Raw genomic sequence first — 22,712 nt, forward strand, 5'->3', positions numbered from 1 at the left:
AACTCACTCACACACACTCACACTGTAGCAAATCTTCCACTTGCTGTTACTGACGGCAAGGCTTATGCAGATATGCGGGTTCCATTTAAAGGTTGTTTCTTCTGAAGTGGGTTTAGCAGTACGTTGGTGCACAGAGAATGAGTGCCACCCCCTTTCATACGCCTGATGCCAAGCCCGGCGAAGCAGGATGCCATGAAATGTTTATCTTGTATGCGGATTTCAAAATTTGAAGCTTATTTTGAGTGTCAAATCAATAAAATATTTATCCCAAAGCTCATGAGCATGCATGGTCATGCATTCTACACGAAAATTCCAGTCTAATTTACTCGAAAGTTCTTAAACTGGATGCCAAAACAAATTAAGTAGTGTTCCAATTCCAAGAGGTTGAGGGTCGGCACCCACAAGGACCATAACTAGGGCAAAACTGGGATTAAAACAGCCACAATCAGCACATCCTGGGGTGGCTAAGGGAAACCACTCTGCAAAGAACCTTAGGCCACTGAGCCATCCATTTACGCATATTCACATCAGACAAAAATGAAAACAACACCATGAGTTCATAAAATACATTTTATATAGCTCTAAATAGCAGGATATAGTAGTGAAAACAGAAATATGAAATCTGTCACAAGCAATGAAAATATACACGTAGGCCTGCTATACACCACACAATGTTATAGTTAAATACATGGCTACATGTGTTAGCACCATCAAAATCAGGTAAAAATCGCAACAATCGTTCAAAGCTACAGTGACATGAAAAAGGCTTCCACCACATCTCCACTTCCCAGTGACTAGTTTTATCCACTGCGTTCTGTGTTCACTTGACAGATATTTTTGACAGTTGATAATATTACAAAATAGGTAGATGTTCTGACTGACAAAATCATTCAAATCTGGAATCAATGTTTGTCAACAAAAATTCATGAGACAAGATTCTTCACAATCGAAGGCATATGGTTCTTATATTTTACTTGGCATATGGAATCGCCAACCAGGTCTTAAGAGTGAGTATGGTTTTACGCCGCTTTTAGCAATATTGCAGCAATATCACGGCGGGGGACACCAGAAATGGGCTTCACACATTGTACCCATGTCGGGAATCGAACCCGGGTCTTCGGCGTGACGAGCGAACGCTTTAATCACTGGGCTATCCACCCCACCAGGTCTTAGAAACAAAAAAGGAAGAGAGACTTCTGAGAATGATATTTCTAAGTTGTCATAAGCAATTCTCGGAATGAACTGGGTTTAACCAGCCCCAAGCAATAGTGATCTTAAGTCATTACAGGATTGGTGACTCCATAGACCAACTAATACTGTCATACCAAGAATCACGATCAGGGGGAATTGAGGATTCTGGCATGCCTAAGGGACATAACTCTGCACACCGAACCTAAGATGACTGCCACGTGTGCCCATATACATATATCTGATAATATGTATAGTGTCTGTCATATGTATACAGTGAGTAATCATATGTGTTTCAGTATGAAGAAATCAATGAACAGATTATCAAAAAAAGTAGGTGGTGTCTTCATAATGACTTTCAACAAGTAACGTAAAATTACGTAAACATTAATACATCCAACAGTTATAACTTTCTGTTGGAATCGGCTGATTATTGCTTTGCCATTAATAAGGAAACAGCAAGTGATGAAATCATTCTTGCACATGCCTATATGTATATCTATGTACAGAAACAATCTGAGGTATGTCGGCAGTATTATGATCATTGTTTCACCATCACCAGTCGAGGGTATTTTTGTTTCTGGTGATTAACACCCATAGCACATCCACAAAGAGGAGGAGCTATGAGAATGTTCACCCAATCAGATTTCAGCGTTATTCTGTCGCTATGGATCCTATGTTTTCAACCGCGTCCATCATTCGTTTTTCACTCGTCTCTGCAATGTTTTGTTACAGAATCTAGTGGGGTTTATTTAAAATTCAGAAAATACAAACCAACCCAATAATCAACACAACCAAAATTATCATGTAATGGACAGTGTTATCGGTAGATAAATCAATCCAATTATCTTGGCATCACAATCCAATAAAAATCTGTAAATGAGGTCAGCTCGCAGGAACTACTTTCACTCAGCTTTGTACATCGTTTGGATGCCTACTTGCTTAAAGATCATCACATAACATTCCCTACATGATTAGATAGTGATTTCCCGGTGCGTGAGTGCTTATGTTAACAAACAAGCCTGGAAATCATTTGGCACTACATTTTAAATGGGGCAGTTCACTCAGGCTCTGTATTCCTATGCAGATTATAAAGCTACTAAAGTGAAAATAGCTATATGTATTAAACCTGGATTCTTTAAAGAATGAGATCATGATAAACAAATTATTAGCCGCCTGTCTTTCTGTATCATAAATATCACATTAGGAATACAAATATGTATACTCTCACCAGCTAGCATAATACAAATTTTATTCCGAATTTACAATATTATGATTCAAATACAACTTTTGTGAAATTTTTCTATAAACCTACTTTTTCCATAATTTTAGACCAAAAAAAGCTGCAAAGTTCAAAGTCACCGTAGACATTTTTGTTGCACATTGCAGACTTACCATGCTGAGATACAGACACCTGTTGACGTCACCCATTAATCAAAGTAAACAATATGCCAATTACAGCAGGGGTAATTAATGAACAAAAATACCTTGGCCGCTGTTGGCCAGCAATGAATAAACATATTCATAAAAATTATCATCACACAAACTAACATATAAGTAACATCAAGTTATAACAAAAATTGGGCCACAATATTCCTCGCAATACATGTTTTCAAAATGTAATGTTTATACAATGCAAACTGTTCATGGTTGGTCACCCTGTTAATTCCTAACACATCATTGACCTCATACAAACTTTTTTCTTACCTTGTGCTTCAGTTTGCCAAGGGTTTCTGGTCATTGTTGACAAGGCTCCCATCTATCTAAACTAGTGCCTGATTTCTCGTAGGCTGTCATCAGACAACACAAAATCTACCATTCAGCGGTCTACAGGTTTTGAGTGAAAACAAACGGCAAAATTTTGTTAAGTAATATTGTTACCGAAAAAAATGAACACAAAGTAATTTGTAATATTATACTAATAATTTTTATCAAACAAAACAAACTTTCAAAGTGTTGACATATCTCCATGTACATTTACAGTCATAATTAAGAATGATACGCATGAGCATCTATCAACGGAAATGGTACCGATTTGTACCACATAGTTTGGATGTCACCACTTTTTAGCAAAAACACTGAGTATGCGGACCCAGTCTAAGTTCACAGGACAGTTTCTGAGCAACATGACCTGGATCTGATACCCAGCTCATCTATGTCACAGATAATGGGTCACTTCATTTGTGTCATCCTAATCTTTGCAAAGACAGAAAAGACAACCCACAGATTCATCCAAGATTTCAAACTATGTGCCCCATGCCAGGCAAATTGAAGTAAAAACATATTTAGTCCAAAATCAAAACTTTATAAAGTTAATAGTTTCTTAAATTTAGGTGTTTGGAATTTAGAATTTAGATTGCAGCCAATGCAATGAATACAAAGTTTCTTCTTTATTAGCCCTGTAATCAGTTTGCTAGAAGTCCATCTTGCAAAGCCATGACATCCCTTGCAATTATGCTAACCTGAACAGAAGTTTTGTAATGGGCAATTTGGACATTTTAAAGATAAAAATTTGCTGAAGACTTCTTGTTGAGTGAGTTTAGATATAGAACCACAGTTATTCCATCACAGAACAGAAGGTGACACTTACTGCCATCCATTTCAGTATTACTGATATAGTGAGTGAGTGAGTGAGTGAGAGGTTTTATGCCGCTTTTAGCAATATTCCAGCAATATCACGGTGGAGGACACCAGAAATGGGCTTCACACATTGTACCCATGTCAGGAATCAAACCTGGGTCTTCGGCGTGACAAGTGAAAGCTTTAACCACTAGGCAACCCGACCGCCCCTACTGATATAGAAGTGCCACATTGTCCTCATAACACATGCAGCAGCTATAAAATGTTCCCTTATGGGATTTCAACCACAGACCTTTTAACGCCATGCTACACACACACCATAAATTACATACATGTACTAGTATATACATATGTGAAAGCAAGACTTAATGTACATAAATAAATAAAATATTTGTGAGCCAGCAATAACGCAGCTGAAGTTCGACACTGAACAACCAGTGGGAGTCTGCTGTTCATGGCAGCTCTTGTTCATCAACATCATGTCAAAATGGATAATGTATTTCTGCATTGCAATACAATCACAGGGCCACATTTGTGAAGTGAGAACCATGCCTCTAAGGATGATCCTAATACACAACTCAACATCTCATGGGGATATTCTGAGAGTCCAGGTTGGGGGACATCTTCCTGAGGCAAGGGAGTTTTACTGAAAAGTCCAGTTTCCAGGCTTGCTGAACTTGGCTGGAATTTTGTGGTTCAATCATAGTGCCAGCAGTGGTTAATATGAGTTATGTCCCTTCTATGTCCCCCCTACAGACCACTCACCTCTCATATCACTTCATATTGCTTAAAAAAAAATGGTGGCACCAAGTCAAGACAATCACATCGATAATATAGATTTGTTTTGCAACAAAACAGGTTTCACCTCGCAAAGTGCATCAAACCACTTAAAGACCTAGATTAAGATTATGAAAAGGCTTGGAAAATATCTGTCATACACGCTCTGCAAATCTTGCAATCGAATGAATTTGGCACAGCACTTGCCATGTTGTTTAGGAACAGGATGTGGATTTCGTCAGGGATCCTGATTGGACTATGCACAGACTTAATAGTCTTGCCAAAATGCAATTCCATTATTCCAGCAAAATTTGGCAATGGTGGAAACTGGACTTTTAAAGTCACTTAAGCCAGCAAGCCTGATCCCGTTAGTCACCTCTTACAAGCATAGTTACCTCTTATGGCAAGCGTGGGTTGTGCAGTCAGGTAAGAGTGTCGATACATTGTACATACATAGGGACTTGAACAAGAGTAACGAACATGTGCACAGTAGGATCAGGATGAACGTATGCCATGGATATCAGTGCAACATTTTCAGTAATTCTCACAGGGTATATATATCTGTATCATGCTAGTTGGCAATCAACACCAAATGTCCGACTGTTTCACTTTTGCTCGCAGCAATGTGTCATCATAGCAATGGGTTTTCGCAAATAATCCAAGATGCCATCTTTGAAGTCACAGGTGGTTTTTTGTAACATCGTTCCAGCATCAGACAGACAGCTGATGTCTCCATTTGTGATTGAAATCCCCCCTTTTATCAGAACACAAGGCCATGGGGAAATATATGGAGGAAAATATACCAGCAACACGGAAGTACAGATTGTCTCTCCCTCCTGCAATATTTGATACTCATTCCTTGTGATTATTTGTACATTTGTTTGTATACTGAGTGAGTGAGTTAAAGTTTAACGTCACATCGGCAATATTTCAGCCATATCGTGACGAATGTTTGTATACTGACACTGCCAACATCTTTGTCTGGAATGTGAGCTGACTACAGGTTTCACTCCAGGTACATCTATTTTCAGTGAAATAATAGATATTGTTTTGCTCTGCGACACAAAAGCAAGTTTAGAAGTACACATTATATGTAGGACATTGTTGCAAGACAATAAAAATATCACTCCTGGCTGAATAATTGAACGAAATGGAAAGGAAAGATACAGTATGTTTTCTCATTTTTCACATTACCCTTCCAGCTCAGCTGTCCTCTATATTTTCATTGCTTTTCCTTGAAGTTTATTTGAACTTTGAATTTGGCACTGACCGTTGTTCCAATAATTGACCTTGACCTATATCATCCCTTTGACCTTGATCTTTATCATCCCTTTGACCTTGGCATTCCATGTTTTGTCTTATCCCACGTCATCAAAGAAGATCAAAGTCACTCTCAGGAATTCTTACAGATACATCACAAGGTCAAGGTCAAGGTCAAGGATCACCTTGATTGTTTGGCATCACGGGTTGGTGTCCTCTTCGGTGTTGCTTGGTTACCAGATGGGTTCCTGGTTTTGTTGGTCATGGATCGGTGGAACACTGCATTTGTGATAACCCTCACTGGTGTGAACAGCTTTAATGGGAACTCACTACAAGGAGAATACAAATGAATGAATGAATGAATGAATGAATGAATGAATGAACAACGTTTAATGTTGCACTTAGTAATGCACTTAGTAATGCAATATGACAGCGGTTTGTATATAATCCAGTGATTGACAGCATGAGCATTGTTACACACAATCGGGTTGCAATGACACACAATCAACAAATCACCAAGTCGGACCACCCGATACACTTTATAACCCCTTATGACAAGTATAGGTTGCTCAGAAAGCATCATGCTGTATGAAGCCAACCAGACAATTGCAACTTGTTGAAAATAATGCCACTTCATAGTAGCTCATCTGAACATGCAGTCAACAGTCTAAAATGTCAACAATTACACACATTTAACAAAAGTTCTCAGCGTTCATTTACTCAAATAGTTTTGCTATTGTGAGTGAGTGAGTGAGTGAGTACCCCCGCCCCGCCCACGCATTGTACCCATGTCAGGAATTGAATCTTGATCTTCAGCATGATGAGCGAATGCTTTAACCACTAGGCTACCCCACCACCCCCGATAGTACTGAGGAAAAACTAACACAATAATCTGGTTACATGAAGAAAATATGTTATAAGGATAAACATAAACAAAAAAGTTCAGCTCCCTCAGTCTGTTAATTTCAGAGACTTAGCTCACAGAGCCAAATATGCACTTGATAGACTTCAATAGTATGTTTAAAACAGAGTCAACTAGTTTCTGCAGAAAATGTTCTGAAACCCATAATTCTGACCATCAACATCAAATCACTGCCCCACTACATTATCAATCTTCTCAGTGAGGGATCAAGGACAGATAACTCTGGTTGGTAACTATGGACAACGGGCAGGGGCACAGGTCATGTTTTTCCACTATAATGTATTGATTTTCCAGGCCAACAGGTGTATAAAAGATGACAGTGAGTTAGTATGGTTTTAACAATGTTCCAGCAAAATATACCATGGCGGGGTACACTGACTTTACAAATTGTACCCATGTGGAGAAACAAACCTGGGCCTTCGACTTAGCAGGCAAACGCTTTAACCACTAGGCTACCCAATGCCCCCACAACATAGGTGAGAGAACTAAAGTGTCAACTACTACTCACAATGGCTGAGCGGGCTCCTGAGCATCGTTGGCACTGATGATGAAAAGCGGGAACAGGATGGAGAAGATGCAGCCACTGAAAGAGACACTTGCGATCATTACAAGATCACAGGGATCACTATTCTCGTCATCCCGAATGAACTAACACATCACAAGTCTGGGGCCCGAGGCACACATGAAACTAAACATTATGAGTTCAGTGGACAAGCACTGATTATCAACTAGATTAGTGATGCAGGTATTTGACATTTACCACTTTAGTGTTTTTTTGCTTGTTTGTTGTTTAACACTGCACTCAGCAATATTCCAGCTATATGACGGTGGTCTGTAAATAATCAAGTCTGGACCAGACAATCTAGTGATTGACATCATGAACATCAATCTTATGGCAAGCATGGGTTGCTGAAGACCTATTCTCCACCCGGATCTTCAAGGGTCTACCACTTTAGTGAAAGCCATTAGTACTGGAACAGTACTGACAAACAAAGGATCTTACATGTAGTCAGTGAGTGAGTTGGGTTTAACGCCGCTTTTAACAGTATTCCAGTTATATCACAGCATGTCAGCTTTATGTGGAAGGAAAGCCCGAAGCGATGCAGGTCTTAGACGTTTACCACTTTCGGTGAAACCCACGAGCATGGGTATGGTGCTGACAAACCTAGAAACATAATCGGGGCGAACCGGGATTCGAACCCACAATCATAGGTTTCTTGCGTGCCCAAGGGACGCAACTCTGCACAGCGAATCGCGGCGCCTTGGACGACTTGGCCACCCATGCCCCCCTACATGTAGTCAGGATGAACTAGTTGGCTGATCCTGGCATAAGCTAGGGACACAACTCTTCACAGTTTTATTTAGGAAATCATGTCACTATCTCCTCTATCTCTGACTTAACTTTTGAAGCATCGTTCCCTTTGAAACTGCCTCAAAATGTAGCTATAGTAGAGACTGGGTCCAGGCTATTTATCACAAATGAATGGAGACATATAATACCCTAGATAGTCGAGGATGGGAGACGGGGGAATGGCCTTCACATACTGTACCAGTGTGGGCATCTATGTCATGACAGGTGAACTATTTTAGCAACACTCCAGCAAAAGCACAATGAATAAGCTTCACATGTTGGTGCAGTGGCTGTGTCTTCAGCATGACGAGTTAAATCCACTACTCAAGCACCCTGTCTGCAGTGCAACCCTGTTTATGTGGACACCTCTCTTTGTGTCATAAAAACTTTCGTCTGAACCCTTCAACTTGATTTCCAGCTAATTGAAAATTATTTTCATTGTAAGATGTCATATTTTAATGAATATCATCAGGCGAATCTAGACTCAGACATCTGAAGTTACGTCTGTTTGCAATAGGTCTGGAAAAGGCAAAGCGGTTGTTGATAGCATGACCAACTTTCCACACAGTCAGCCAGTGACAGAGCCTTACCACCTAGGTAGGTTTGGACAATAACCATGATTGAATTGGGTTTAAAACCACTTTATGCAAAATTATAGCAATTATTACGTCAGGCTCACCAGTGATGGGTATCACACATTGTATTTACGTAGGGAATCAAATCCAGGCCGTTGGTTTGACGATCAAACGCTTTAACCACTAGGCTATCCCACCTTCCAACAACTGGTATTGTCAACAGGGCTTGATTTAAGGAACAAGATCTAATTTGCACCAGGTGCATGCTGACATGAAAACAACATTGCACTCAACACAACCAGGTTGCACATGGTCCCATATAATTACAAAGTTGAAACATAGGCCGGGCTGCTGCTAGTGTCACATTAATTACTAACAAATTGCTGTAAAACGTGATAGGAACATGTGCACATAATCTTGAAGTACCCACGGTGTGATGACGTCAAGCCCAAGACCAAATAACACATAATACAGGGACTAGTGATCTAGCATGGAAAATAAACTTTAGATGAATTGAATGTGTTCAGAAATTGATTTTGTGAGGGGACAAGGAATTAGCCAGACACAATCTTTTTATTTTTTTACATGCAACACCAATCTCATTAAAATCAGATCTTAGATCTCGCTATTGCTAAACAAAGATCTGAGGACATCCCATAACGGGTCATGTCAGAACGACCTGTCATCCGACAAATCAAAGCGTCGCTTACCAGATCATGAAAGTGACAGTCGGAATGTGTTTCCTAATCAAGCAACCTCGAAAACGTTAACACAGGGTATTCCGAACGACAGTTACTGCCTGTACGACTGATTCCGTCAAAATCATCGTCTATCTTTCGCTTCCGTGGGAAAAACATTTGAACGGAAGAGGCGTTGCACAGTACGTGGGAAGCACTGCCATACAATCTCAACCATATATTAGACATTCCAGAATGTTTGTTTGTTCTTTCAAAATTTTAATTGAGAACTGTGTCAACATATCTTATAAGCGGAGTCTGAAATGGAAGTCGCCAGGTTGAAACAAGTGCTGTAAAGATTGAGAAAGCTGCTTTCTAATTGGCTGATGTCGACTTCTTGTTAGTCATTTCAGTGGTTGGGCGATAGTTCGTTCTGACGTGATCCGTAATAGGATGTCCTCAGATCTATGTTTAGCAGCAGCGAGAACTAAGATCTGATTTTAGTGAGATTGGCATGTACACATGAATATTAGGTTACATTTTTCAATAATAGGCTTCACAGGTGCATGTTTTATGTTGCTAAATCGAGCCCTGGTTGATAACAAGATATCAAAGGATTAGAGAAATACGCCTGAAGATTTTTCCATTTTTATGTTCACAGAATGTCCGCTGCTTGTTACCAACCTGATCACAGTGGAGGAAGATAGCGACGTCGCCAACGCCATGGGCAGGCCAAACCCAACAAAGTAGGGCCAGTTGATTTCTATCAATGATAACCGGGTGTGCACCTCTAAACCTGAAATGAAATTGTTTCAGATGAGTATTTACTTCACCAACACTCTGATCATTCACTTTCTGTATCAGAATCACAATGAAGGCAAATGTAGGGTTCGAATAGAGATTAATAGGATCCTGACAGGCCTAGGGGGCACAACTCTGCATTTGGACTATATATTCAATGTTAAGGTGAAAAACATCCTATGTGTGTTTCCTATTTCAGCCCATTCGGAAAAAGGGTAGGTCACTAAATCAGTTTCTTAAGACCGATATCGGTAAAACAGTAACCATGGTAACCGGCAGTATGAAAGTAAAAGCCATATTGAAGGCAATGACTGGTATACCTGTACAGTGGACAGGCAACTCTAAAAAATACCAGTTCCCCCCCCGATTTTTGTCAGTTCCAATTTTAAACACAAAAAAGACTTTACGAAATACACTGGATATTGATGGCTGACATATTCAATGATGTTATCCCTGAAGTAACTTAGTTAGATCTACAAGGGTCCAGATCAGGGTCGGCCGAGGGACTGGCAACACAAATGTTTGGGGAGGTGTATAGGGAGGGTCTCACCCATGTTGTACCACTTGTACTCGAAGGTGTACAGGGAGTAGAGCAGACAGAAGTGTAGCACGCTGACTAGTTGGCCCACTCCGTAGATCGGCAGAGAACTAGCCATTGTTGCCTGCAAATAACAAACACATGGCGTTCAACAGATGCAGGTGTGCAAGAAAGGTTACAGTAAATCAAAAAAATATTATTCAGTTTTCAGCTGAAATTGTTTTTTCTCCTAATCAGTTGGCTTATGAATCTGGTAATACAAAATGTCACAAATGGTGAATAAAATTAATATTTGAGATACACATGTAGTTCTCTAATTTCCATATTGAACAATTATAAAGTTGAACATATATGGCCCTTATAAATTAATTTCCAAGATTCTCTTCACCGCTGGACTTTAATTAATTTATGTCACTGGAAATGTTATCAAAAAGATTAGTGATGCACACACAAGCCCGCACGCAGACATCTACCCCCATCACCACCACACCAAAATCATTTCCAGCTTTGGCATGAGCCTCACCACAAACAAGAGCCTCACAGCATAAAAGAGCCTCACTACATACAAGAGCCACACAGCATACAAGAGCCTCACTACATACAAAATCCTCATCACATACAAGAGCCACACAGCATACAAAAGCCTCACTACATACAAAATCCTCATCACATACAAGAGCCACACAGCATACAAAAGCCTCACTACATACAAAATCCTCACTACATACAAGAGCCACACCGCATACAAGAGCCTCACTACATACGAGAGCCTTATGACATACAAGAGCCTCACACCATACAAGAGCCTCTCAGTGAATATAAGCCTCCAAGGCCTCCCATGGCACCCACCTGTATGAGGAAGAAAGCCTGGAGTGTGACACTGAAGAGCATGTCGGCTATGAAGGTGCTGAGTGTCAGACTCTTTGGCTTCCCTCTCATTTTTAAATATGCAGCATCTGCTATGTCCTACAACACAAAACAGGTCATATTCAAACTGTGATTTATAAAATGTATGTGATGATGTCAACAGTTGGGTAAAGTTGATTATGATTTGATAAATGTCTTGACATAAGCAATGATAAGACGAAGGCTGAGTGCCAGCTTACTAAAGGGACTTGCATTCCTTAACACTGACTTTACAAAGCCCAGCATTACTTTCTCCGAATAACAGCTTTTTTTCGTTTTGTATTCACCCGGTCAGTAACACAAATCAAGTATAAAGCCGTTCAGGAACATGCCATTCTTTCAGATGATGGTACCATGCTCATTGCCACATGGTTCGGAATGGTGTCTCCTTGCATTAGAGTGAATGAATGTTGATCAACACTGATTTGGTGGATTGCATTTCATGGTATCCCAATTGCATAGGTTGATGCTTAAGATGTCAATCACTGCATTGTCTGGTCCAGACTCGATTATATACAGACCGCCACCCTACAGCCGGAATGTTGATGAGTGCGGCATTAAACAACATACATTCCTGAACCAGACACACTATTATTATGCAAAAAATATGTAAACAATATTGCATGGATAACTAACACTGGCAGCAACTGAAATATGAAAATGGAAAAGCTTGAAGTTTGCTGGATATAAATACAATTGGAACATTTAGGGCATTTGGAGTCTTAGTGCTAAATAACGCTACATGTAGATTTGAGGACATCCCATTACAGGTCACTTTAGAACAAACTTTCAACCGACCAATCAGAGCATTGCTCATGAGATAACACAACAGGCATTCCGAACGACAGTTACGACTGAATGTTTCTGTTAAAATCATTGTCTATCTCTTGCTTCAAAGGGATAAATATTTGAAATGGAAGTGACTTTGCATGGACTGTGGTAAGTCCTGCCATACAGTTGCGGCCATCTATTAGACATTTTAGAATTTTCTTATGTTAATTTTTGCAAATTTTGAATCAACGACATTGTTAAAATGGCAAAGTTGCCAGCTTGACACTAGTGCTGTATGCTTGAGAAAGCTGCATTCTTACTGGCTCATATTGACTTCCTGTTAGGCGTTTCATTGGTCATTCAAAGTTTGTGAAAGGGCATTCTGTTCTGACCTGTAATGAGATGTCCTCGAGTCTTTTTGTGTCGAGGTAGCAAGCACTAAGATGTTATTTGAATGAGATTGATTGAGGACCAGGAAATGACCTGACTGAATGTCATCACAAACTGATGTCTTGGATACTTACTTACACTATCAGTCATGGGTTTGTCTGGCCCAGACTTGATTATTTCCATGGAGGTGCCATGTAGCTGGAATATGGTGACATGGTGATGTCCGCAACAACAATTATTCATTTTTCAAATGAGTCTTTACAAACATACAAATGTCAAGACACACACAGACATTTCTTACCTGGAACCAGAAACAGTTGATTACTTTTGACAGAACGAACAGCGGCAATACCCAGAGGGCGCTGAATGTCCATGACAGAAGGGGAGATAACCATGACCAAACAAGACCATGAGTCAGAGAACCACCTGAAAATTAAATCAAATCTTAAATCCATCATGAAACATGCATTTTAGTCAGACAAATAACTTGTAGATAATAGCAGGTCATTATACCTGGGCAGAAAAGATCCCAGTGCCCAAGGCTCTCTTGAAGCATGGAAGTTATCACAACAGCAGTGTTACAGGCGATTTTGTGCACTCTGGTAGAGGTTAAAAACACCAAAAGCAATAGGAGACACTTTGTCACAATACATTGGTAAATGTATCTACATTATCCCTAGTAAAGTTATTTTCTTTTGAGCAAACTCAGGTAAAATGGCCTACATGAAACATGATGAAAACGATTAGGGGCGAAACGATACATCGGTGTACCTTGAGTTTTCATGTGACTATAGGATACATGATACATGATACATGATCCATTAAGACGATACACTTGCTAAAATAAATTACATACTGGTTTGATGACCCCCAGGATTTCTGTCTTTCAAATATTGCAAAATGTGTTGTGATTAGCATTTCAAGTTCACTGCTAAAAGTAACCACTACGAATTTTTTCTACAGCCAGCTTTCTCTTTTGAACCTATACTGAAATATTTAAAGACAATAAGTTTCCATGCGATTTGACATAGATATGCAAAATAGCTCTGTGACCTGAGATAAAGCTCCAATGACCTGAGATGAGCTCCGTGTGCTATGCTATGACTTGTATACATATTAAACTAGATATTTAATAGATAATACTTAAAACGTTTTCGCTACCTAAAATTTTGGCTTATCTTAGGAAAAAAGAGGCTACCTGGAAAAAAGAACTTGTAGCCAAATGGCTACTAGTTAAAAAATTAAACTTTGAGGCCTGCCCACACTGACCTGAGACGAGTTCCGTGAACCTCACATTGACCTGAGATTAGCTCCGTGAACCCCACATTGACCTGAGATGAGCTCCGTGAACCCCACATTGACCTGAGATGAGCTCCGTGAACCCCACACTGACCTGAGATGAGCTCCGTGAACCCCACATTGACCTGAGATGAGCTCCGTGAACCCCACACTGACCTGAGATGAGCTCTGTGAACCCCACACTGACCTGAGATGAGCTCCGTGAACCCCACACTGAGCTCCGTGAACCCCACATTGACCTGAGACGAGCTACGTGAACCCCACACTGACCTGAGATGAACTTCATGAACCACACACTGACCTGAGACGAGCTCCGTGAACCACACACTGACCTGAGACGAGCTCCGTGAACCCCACACTGACCTGAGATGAGCTCCGTGAACCACACACTGACCTGAGACGAGCTCCGTGAACCCCACACTGACCTGAGATGAGCTCCGTGAACCCCACACTGACCTGAGATGAGCTCCGTGAACCCCACACTGACCTGAGATGAGCTCCATGAACCCCACACTGACCTGAGATGAGCTCCGTGAACCAGTAGATACAGGGCAGCAGCATGTAGTGGAACACGAAGATGCTGAGCTGAAATACAGTAAAGCTTCCAATAAACTCCTCACAACACTTTGGTGGTGTTAAATAAATTGGTTGGTTGATGGATCTGCCTAGCAAACATTTAACAAATCTGCGAAATAAATATCTGTTTTTCTGCCTGTCAAGTGTGTTAACCCTTTCTGTAAAAAAACAACTTCAATGTAAGACAATTATTAAGATCAATGTTGACTCAACTAAGTATTCCATGGACAAAAAAACCAGTTATTACAGTTGATTTGCTGTTTGCATATACGAGCATATAGTATTTGCCAGTGGGACATTTGTCCAATGCCCTAAAAAGTGGCCATTTCCCCGTAAACATGTATAAGCACCATATGGTATACCCCTTCAAGTCAACATTTCCCCACTGATCCAACAAAGCCAGTTCAATCTGACAGCCACCTTGAGTCGAGTCTGTAAATATCCCCATAAGGGGCCTGGTTGGTGTAATCCCAAATTTTTACAAAATACGAAATTTCATATACCAGAACCATAACTATGGTAACCACAAGCAAGTGCATCAATCTTGATTTCTCTCCCACATTATACTGATACATCATGCTATATTTAATAGTCACACACTATGGGAGTGAAATAAAAACACTGAAGACCAGCAGCACAAGTTATCTCCCCTGTGACAATGGCCCCTGTACCACTGTTGGGTTATTCTTACCGAGCAGATACCACCACTCCACATACAGAACATGAATATTATGTGCAGAACAAAGCCTCTGAGGTGATGCACAGGATGTGATGTGATGTGATGGGGCATGAGTCAGAACGCTGAGGTTTTACATTTCTGACCCACAATCGCTGAAGGTTTACACCCTAGCACAAACAAGGAAGGAGTGCTTCCCTGGCATAGACGTCATGGGAAATGGACAAATATGTCATAATAGAAGATGCATTAAGTATCGAGCAAAAACATATACAGGTCTCAAAGTTGCAACTGGTTTGGTCACCATGGCCAATATAAGAAGCCAGGTAAAAAATTAGGGAGCCAAACTTGAAGATTATAGTCAGTAGTCAGTAGATTACAAGATCATTAATTATTTTTTACCTTACAATTTCCATGTTGATTTTTAGTATTTTTAAATGAAACTTTAGTTCAGTTATTCTGTATCGGAGTATGTGTTAATGTATAGTATTTCTGCACTATGCGGTTTCTTTTTCTAAGTAGCCAAGTGGTGACTGCTTAATAATATTGGTCGCCAAGCGAAAATTTCAATCTCCATGGCAACCACATAACTTTGAGGCCTGTGATAGTCCTTTAATAAACCTACTAGAACAAGTACACAGGGACAGGTTATTTAATTGTGTGTATGTACCTCTCTCTACCCATCAGATAGTCCCTTAATAAGTCTACGAAAACTAGAACCCATCTCTCGCTACCCATGAGATAGACCCTTTGTGAGTGAAAACATAGACTGGGGGTCTTTCAGTAATGTCAATGTACACACAAAACAATAGATGTCAGTGCCCTAGGTTTCTAAACTAGTGTAACAAGTGAGTTATCCCCCTTGAGAGCATGGCCAATGTACATGCCTGTCCTCACAAACATGTACAAATAATGGACTACTTGAAGTTAGTGCCTGATGCAAATTGTTCTCTTCATAATTAACATCAATGGAGGAGTTGGTTATAACTATATCGTCCATGACAAATTCTGTGGCATTGACATGTTTCCATGTTTATTTACAATTACCCCTGTACCTGGTCCCCTAGTACCCGACCTGACTTGGGTCCCACTAAAAGGTCTCAAGTGTTGGATACCACATATCCGATTGTGAATTGTTTTACCAGAGCCCCAGCAAAAAATGTTTAGATACATGTATAAACGATCTCATCATTGATACACTGAAGTTCACCAAAGCTTTATCTTCACTCAAACGTATAAAAGAGGGTATGAATAGCCCAAAACAAATGTGAACATTAGCAACTTGTAATATAATGATGAGGTTTTATTGTTGTTGTCATTAAACAATAGATCACGTGACTAACCATGGGTCTGGGTAGTCCTCTGGGTACCTGGGTCTTACTCGATCCGGACCCACCCAACCCGATAATGCAAGGTCGACTGAAATCTGCACGTTGAAATCCATGTTGTTTACGAACCGGATGTCGATTTTGCTAAGCAAGTTTAATTGGACTATGCACAGACTCATTAGTCTAGCCAAAATACAACTCCACAATCCCAGTCTAGTTCGGCAAGTGGAAACTGGACTTTTAAAGTCAGTTAACTCCCTTGCCTCGGAAAGATGTGCACAGCCTGGCACAATACAAGAATATTATGACAATATGTGAGTTACCTCCCTTGTGTTAATATTATTCTTACCCAGCAGACGCCACCATTCCATGCACAACACATGAAAATTCGATTTGTTACTCTGGGAACACTGCAAAAGAAAGAAGATCATCTCAAGACATTGACACAATTATATAATGTCAGTATCATACCAGGGTATTTGATAAAAGTTCATTTCATTACACAATGAAAACAGTGAGTGAGTGAGTATGGTTTTACGCCGCTTTTAGCAATATTCCAGCAATATCACGGCGGGGGGACACCAGAAATGGGCTTCACACATTGTACCCATGTCTGGAATCAAACCTGGGTATTAGGTGTGATGAGCGAACGCTTTAACCACTAGGCTACCTGACCGCCCTCACACACAATGAAAACAGTGTGTGCGTCTGGCAAACCAGTGGTTGACAACTTCATCGGCGAGGAAAGACAACACAACAGTTATACTGACACAAAAAGCTGTATATAGATCAATGATCTGGACCCAAGAAATGTAATAAGTCAATGGCAAAAGTCAATGAGTGAAATCAACAAAATGGCAAATGAACCATAACAACAAATCAATACTATTCGTGATTGCACGAGCCTGATCAAACAAACATCGCAATTAGAAAAGCGCTGTAGCTCCTCAAAAGCGTTTCCCAATGATACTGAAAGTGCAATGCAAAGACATGCGCTGCCCAGAATTTCTGGACCAGACAATCGAGTGATTGATATCATGAGCATCGATCCATGCAATAGGGATCAATGACATGCTTCAACCAAGTTAGCAAGTCTGACCACCCAATCCCGTTAGTCACCTCTTACGACAAGCATAGTCGCCTTTTACGCCAAGCATAGTCGCCTTTTACGTCAATCCATGTATTAGAGTTCAGAGATTTACCTTTTACAAGTTCAACTGTGTGTTATACATTTGGGGGGCCACAAGCATTGAAATGGTGGTCCAAGGCTGACCACTGTGCCAAAGGCAACAACAACAAGAGTTTGCCACTAACGGGGCTACATACCCCGCCCCTGTTGCAGAATTTATGACATAATTAAATCTACCGGTAAACAAACCCTAACCTTTTTTAACCAAGGTGGAAAAAATAAAAATTTCTAAATTTCAAAAAAGCAAAAGGCACCAGTTCAGCATGTACCTGACAAACCTGCAAATTTTCATAAAAAAAATATTGAACGGTTTATTATGAGTTATGGTCCGGAAACGAACCCTACCCTCACAGAACCTAAGTCCATCTTGTTGCCATAGAAACGTAAAAAACAAAAATTTCTAAATAGCAAAAGGCACAAGTTCAGCATGTACCAGACAGACCTGCAAAGTTTCATGAAAAAATATTGAACGGTTTCTGAGTTATGCTCCGGAAACGAAACGTGACGGACGGACGAAACCCGTTTCTATATCCCCCACCAACTTTGTTGGGCGGGGGATAAAAAAGCATGTGTGATTCCTCATGGACTGTCTGAACATTGTCAGTGATAGTCTTTCTTATCAAAAAAGAAACATAAGATACATCAAACATGCATGCTTCAATCTAACCAAACATTCACACTCTCATGCACCAAATGGAATGGACGTTACTTTTGTCCATTCTCAATCTTTATGAGTAGGATGCAAAATTGTGCATGAAGTATGACCCTGAATGCGGTGCCAATGGCATATATAACATTGTAAGGCACAGTTAAAATATGTTCCTTGTGTCTGAAGATCACGCTTAGTAATGATATATTTTTTTTAAATCCATATGACGTATAAAACATGAAGCCTGAGATGAATATTCTACTGCAAATATTATATCAAGTAAATCAACACAAGTCAAGAAAAGTTAAAAATTCCTAGCGTTGATATTTGATATCGAAAGGCACAAGGATGAGAATCTCTTTCTCAGTTTGTAAACAATACTAACCAGTGTATTGAGTGTTTTAATTGAACAGCTAACCAGCTTCAGTGGCAGAGAGATTACAGATGACATTTCATTGTCACATCATGGTAACCGATGACATCACAATGGTTTGAAAAGCATTGTGATGCAATTTCACTGAAGCGAAATCTCTGAGGAGATATGGCTTAATCTCACCCAAGTGATATCTCCAGTGGAAGCCACTTTAACATTAGGGACCACTTGGCTTTTGTGATTAATTCAGGACACTCATCACAAGCACTGAGCCTTCAGTGGATCACTGCACTGTACCCATGTTTCCTATGAATTAGACCGCCTCTGCAGTCTAGTGGTACAGCGTCCACCTAGAGAATGGAAGGTCAGGGTTTCAATCCCCTGGCCACATCATATCAAAAGACGTAACAATGGTACTTGTTGTTACCCTGCCTGGCGCTCAGCATTTGGGGGCTATAACAAGGATTGGTCGGCTCAGGAGTCAGTAAACCGTGTCTGAGTGGGGTATTCATTTTACACATGCACATGCATGCACACACACACGCACACATCGCTAAATAAGTGCAATATTCTTGAACGCAACCTCCAATTATCTAAACTATCTTGATGACCAAGCAAACATTTTCCCTTGTAAACATCTCAAGATCAGTAACATAAGTGATAATATTCTCACTGTTCTTTCACCACATCTTTATGTTTGTTCTTCTCCAGTCGTCGGCGGGCGAGGGTCGTCAAAGGCTCATTAGACTTCTTCTCCGCTTCTTCTTCCTGGAGGTCAGCATCCAGATTCAAGACTCTCCTTGTTCCCAAAACAGCATCACGGAACCCCAGGACTAGTGAGGCCGCCACACTCTTGATGGTGTCCGTCATGATTGCAGCAGTGTTAGACAATCACTGGCTTGGGTGGCTGGTCGATGTCGATAAAGCTAGATGCAGATGTTTTGCCATCGTGTTAATATTGATCTGAAATTAGAAAGATGATCACAGTTCATTTCAAATCCACTCCCTGCATTAGCGTTTCATTATCAAAAGATTTCACCCAGAAATTTATAAAAGAAGATTAAAGGATCAACATATATAAAGGATCATATATATATTATACTGAAATTGTTCACATACAAACTAAGGATTATGCTATGTTAATCTAAAACTGTCACACAAATAAAATCAATACTAGACATAAAGAACTTTAATAATGGGACCTTAAGGTTAAGTTAGGAATTTATCATTATGTAATTCTAATTGTCTGACAAATTTTTGTTTGTTTTTTCATGGATCCAACCGACTTGTATGTAATCAATTCTGGAGCAGACAAACCAGTGGTTGACAGCATGATGCTGTCTCTGTAACCCTGTGGGTATGATAGAGCAGAAATAACAATGTCAAATGGTTAACTGATGTCCCTGACTTTCGATCAAGGCTTGTTCTTGGTGAAACCAGTCATTATCAAAACTTGTCAATAGTGAATAGTAGTGATGGGTATTGCCCAGACTTTCGTATTGCTGTGTATTGCAATAATGATTCATATTGCGGTACTTATCACAATACATTGCAGGTGTTCTTGAATCTGTAATTTGTTATGAACCTAAATATAAATAACCCACATAACACATCAGACTCTCCCTGCACACTTTTGACAACTTTTTACAGGAAATGTTTCGCTTTTTCTATTAGAGGAAACAGTTGCTAATTTATGACATTAAATTTTAACTTTGGCCACAAAAAGAAAATATGCAAGATCTTCAAAAAGCAATATATGCTGGTATTATATTCAGGGGAAACGATACATCAGTGCATGAGTGAATTGTGAGTTTTCATGCTAATACGTGCATGATTTTCAGTGATTATAGACACACTTACAACAGACAGGCAGGGATATGTCAGACTTTAACATTGTCGGCAATACTTTATTCACTCCTGTTACATTAATTAATATAATTATCAAGCCTTAAAGTTAGTTCAGTACTATTGCAATAGATGACAACTATCACAAAACTATTGCAATAGTGTAAATAGCCCCAATATTCACCCCTCATGTTAATCTAGGGATAAAGTGTACCCTTTTCCACCATCAAATGACATCTATATTTATGGGTGTCATATCATAATACTAACATTACTAGTGCTTGTTTGGTTAGAATTTGCGACAACGTACATTCACTTTCATTTGTTTTCATAAAGCAACTGTTGACATCACTTCTGTTTCTATCTCCTGACCTCAGCTGAAAATGTCTGAAAGCTATAACTACATTTCTCTGGAAACATGTCATGTATAACAATTTTATGTACACCAAACAATCTCTCACTGTTGGAAGAAGGACCATTAAGCTGGTTGAAATGAATAAGTATAATTCACATTAATTGTTCGTAAAAGCAGCCACTTATTAACAGGTGGGAGAGCGGACAATCATTGGCTCTTGATTGTTTGTTTGTTGTTTAATGCCGCACTCAGCAATATTCCAGCTATATGACGGCGGTCTGTAAGTAATCGAGTCTGGGCTAGACAATCCAGTGATTGACAACATGAGCATAGATCCACCCAATTGGGATCGATGACTTGCATCAACCAAGTCAGTGAGCTTGATGATCCGATCTCGTTAGTTGCCTCTTACGACAAGCATTGTCGCCTTTTACATTGGCTTTTGATGATGTGTGTTTATGCCCATTGAACAGTTGAATATTGGGATTAATGATAACCACAAATTCCTTCAAAGTTTCTGTTAAGGGTTAAATTGGGGTATAAGCAATGTAGGCCTGTGTACATCGTTTGGTTCTGGGTTTTTTATCGTGGCAGCTGCTTTTAATATTTTATTGTGGTAAAGGTATGTGCTACGTCACATCCTCTCCATTTATCATTTTGAGAAAGCCATGCCTGTCATTGTCCATCAAAATGAGTAACGAATTGAATGACAAAAAATGTTAAAATGGACTACTCTAATAGGATTACCCTCATTGGATTATTGGAAACACTGTGAAACGGTAACATTTATGGCTAACCCTAGCTCTAACCAGGCTAACCCTAAGGATCGAAAAGGGGCGTTGGACCAGAACTGCATGTCTGTTCCCTTAGATTGAAAAGGGGTGTTTGAATTGGAAAGGTGTGTCAGCTTCCCAAGATTGAAAGGGGATGTTGGATCACCAAGGCATGACAGATCCCTGAGACGAGTACGAGTGCATTTAAGTGTGAGCCACAGTAGCAGTATAGCAAGACAGCATGGTAGAGCTATAGTGTAGTAATAGAGCTGCTGGAAGCGGGTAAACTGCATTGTCGCCTATGTAGACACTGAATTATTGAAGTTGGGACATGGTATTGTTTCAATTATGTCTTGAGCATTAATTGTTTCAAGTTATAAACAAGCGCAAACCCTTTCATAACAACTTTGGAGAGGTTTGTATATTTTGTCAGTAGTCGCGTCATGAATCTGTAGTATGAATGAAAATTCGTAAACCAAAAACTCGCTTGGCTGAGATGATCTAAGGGACCTATAAAAATACACACATAGTGAGTGTCAACACGAGATATCAGTTAAAAGTGCGTCAATTAAGGAGTTAGGTAAACTGCATCGGTCCAACTGCACTCTTGTCAATTTCACATCATCTGTCTAGAATAGGATCAAGGGAAATATGAAATATGCGTCATAGCTCATATCATGATCACACTGTTTCAAACGCGACGCTAGAACAACTGATGTTTTAGTTGCAAATTGTGAAGCTCCCGTCAAAGATTTACATAAAACCATTATAACAATGTGACCCAATTGTCATTTGCGATGAAACGTACCAATCAAGGACAGCTGTATCAGCAAACTGTACGGGAAAGGACATTCTCTTTTCTGAGGTCCGTACAAGCAGCTGATTGTTGTTGTTGAATACTCTCACGCACATG

The 22,712-nt window shown here is 39.9% G+C and overlaps 1 protein-coding gene across 1 annotated transcript; it reads right to left on the minus strand.

The window, feature by feature from the left end:
- Nucleotides 1-556: 556 nt before the first annotated feature.
- Nucleotides 557-22,712, minus strand: LOC124132886 (etoposide-induced protein 2.4 homolog). Its single transcript, XM_046497038.2, has 10 exons — nucleotides 22,608-22,712; nucleotides 19,500-19,789; nucleotides 16,965-17,025; nucleotides 14,554-14,620; nucleotides 13,038-13,162; nucleotides 11,519-11,635; nucleotides 10,682-10,793; nucleotides 10,015-10,126; nucleotides 7,236-7,310; nucleotides 557-6,134 (listed from the first exon to the last, which is right to left on the minus strand). Exons 2-10 carry the CDS (start codon nucleotides 19,694-19,696, stop codon nucleotides 5,987-5,989), a joined length of 1,014 nt encoding a protein of 337 aa, XP_046352994.1. The 5' UTR covers nucleotides 19,697-19,789; nucleotides 22,608-22,712; the 3' UTR covers nucleotides 557-5,986.

This window comes from Haliotis rufescens, unplaced genomic scaffold (assembly GCF_023055435.1).
Source record: "Haliotis rufescens isolate VD_foot unplaced genomic scaffold, xgHalRufe1.0.p SCAF_18, whole genome shotgun sequence".
Classification (NCBI taxonomy): Eukaryota; Metazoa; Mollusca; class Gastropoda; order Lepetellida; family Haliotidae; genus Haliotis; species Haliotis rufescens.

Coding starts and splice junctions, on each gene's coding strand:
- LOC124132886 (XM_046497038.2), bottom strand. CDS start 19,696: ATGACGGACACCATCAAGAGTGTGGCGGCCTCACTAGTCCTGGGGTTC. Junction 10,794..11,518: donor AGGCTTTCTTCCTCATACAG/GTGGGTGCCATG, acceptor TGTTATTTGCAG/GCAACAATGGCTAGTTCTCT. Junction 7,311..10,014: donor TCTTCCTCCACTGTGATCAG/GTTGGTAACAAG, acceptor TGTCTCTTTCAG/TGGCTGCATCTTCTCCATCC.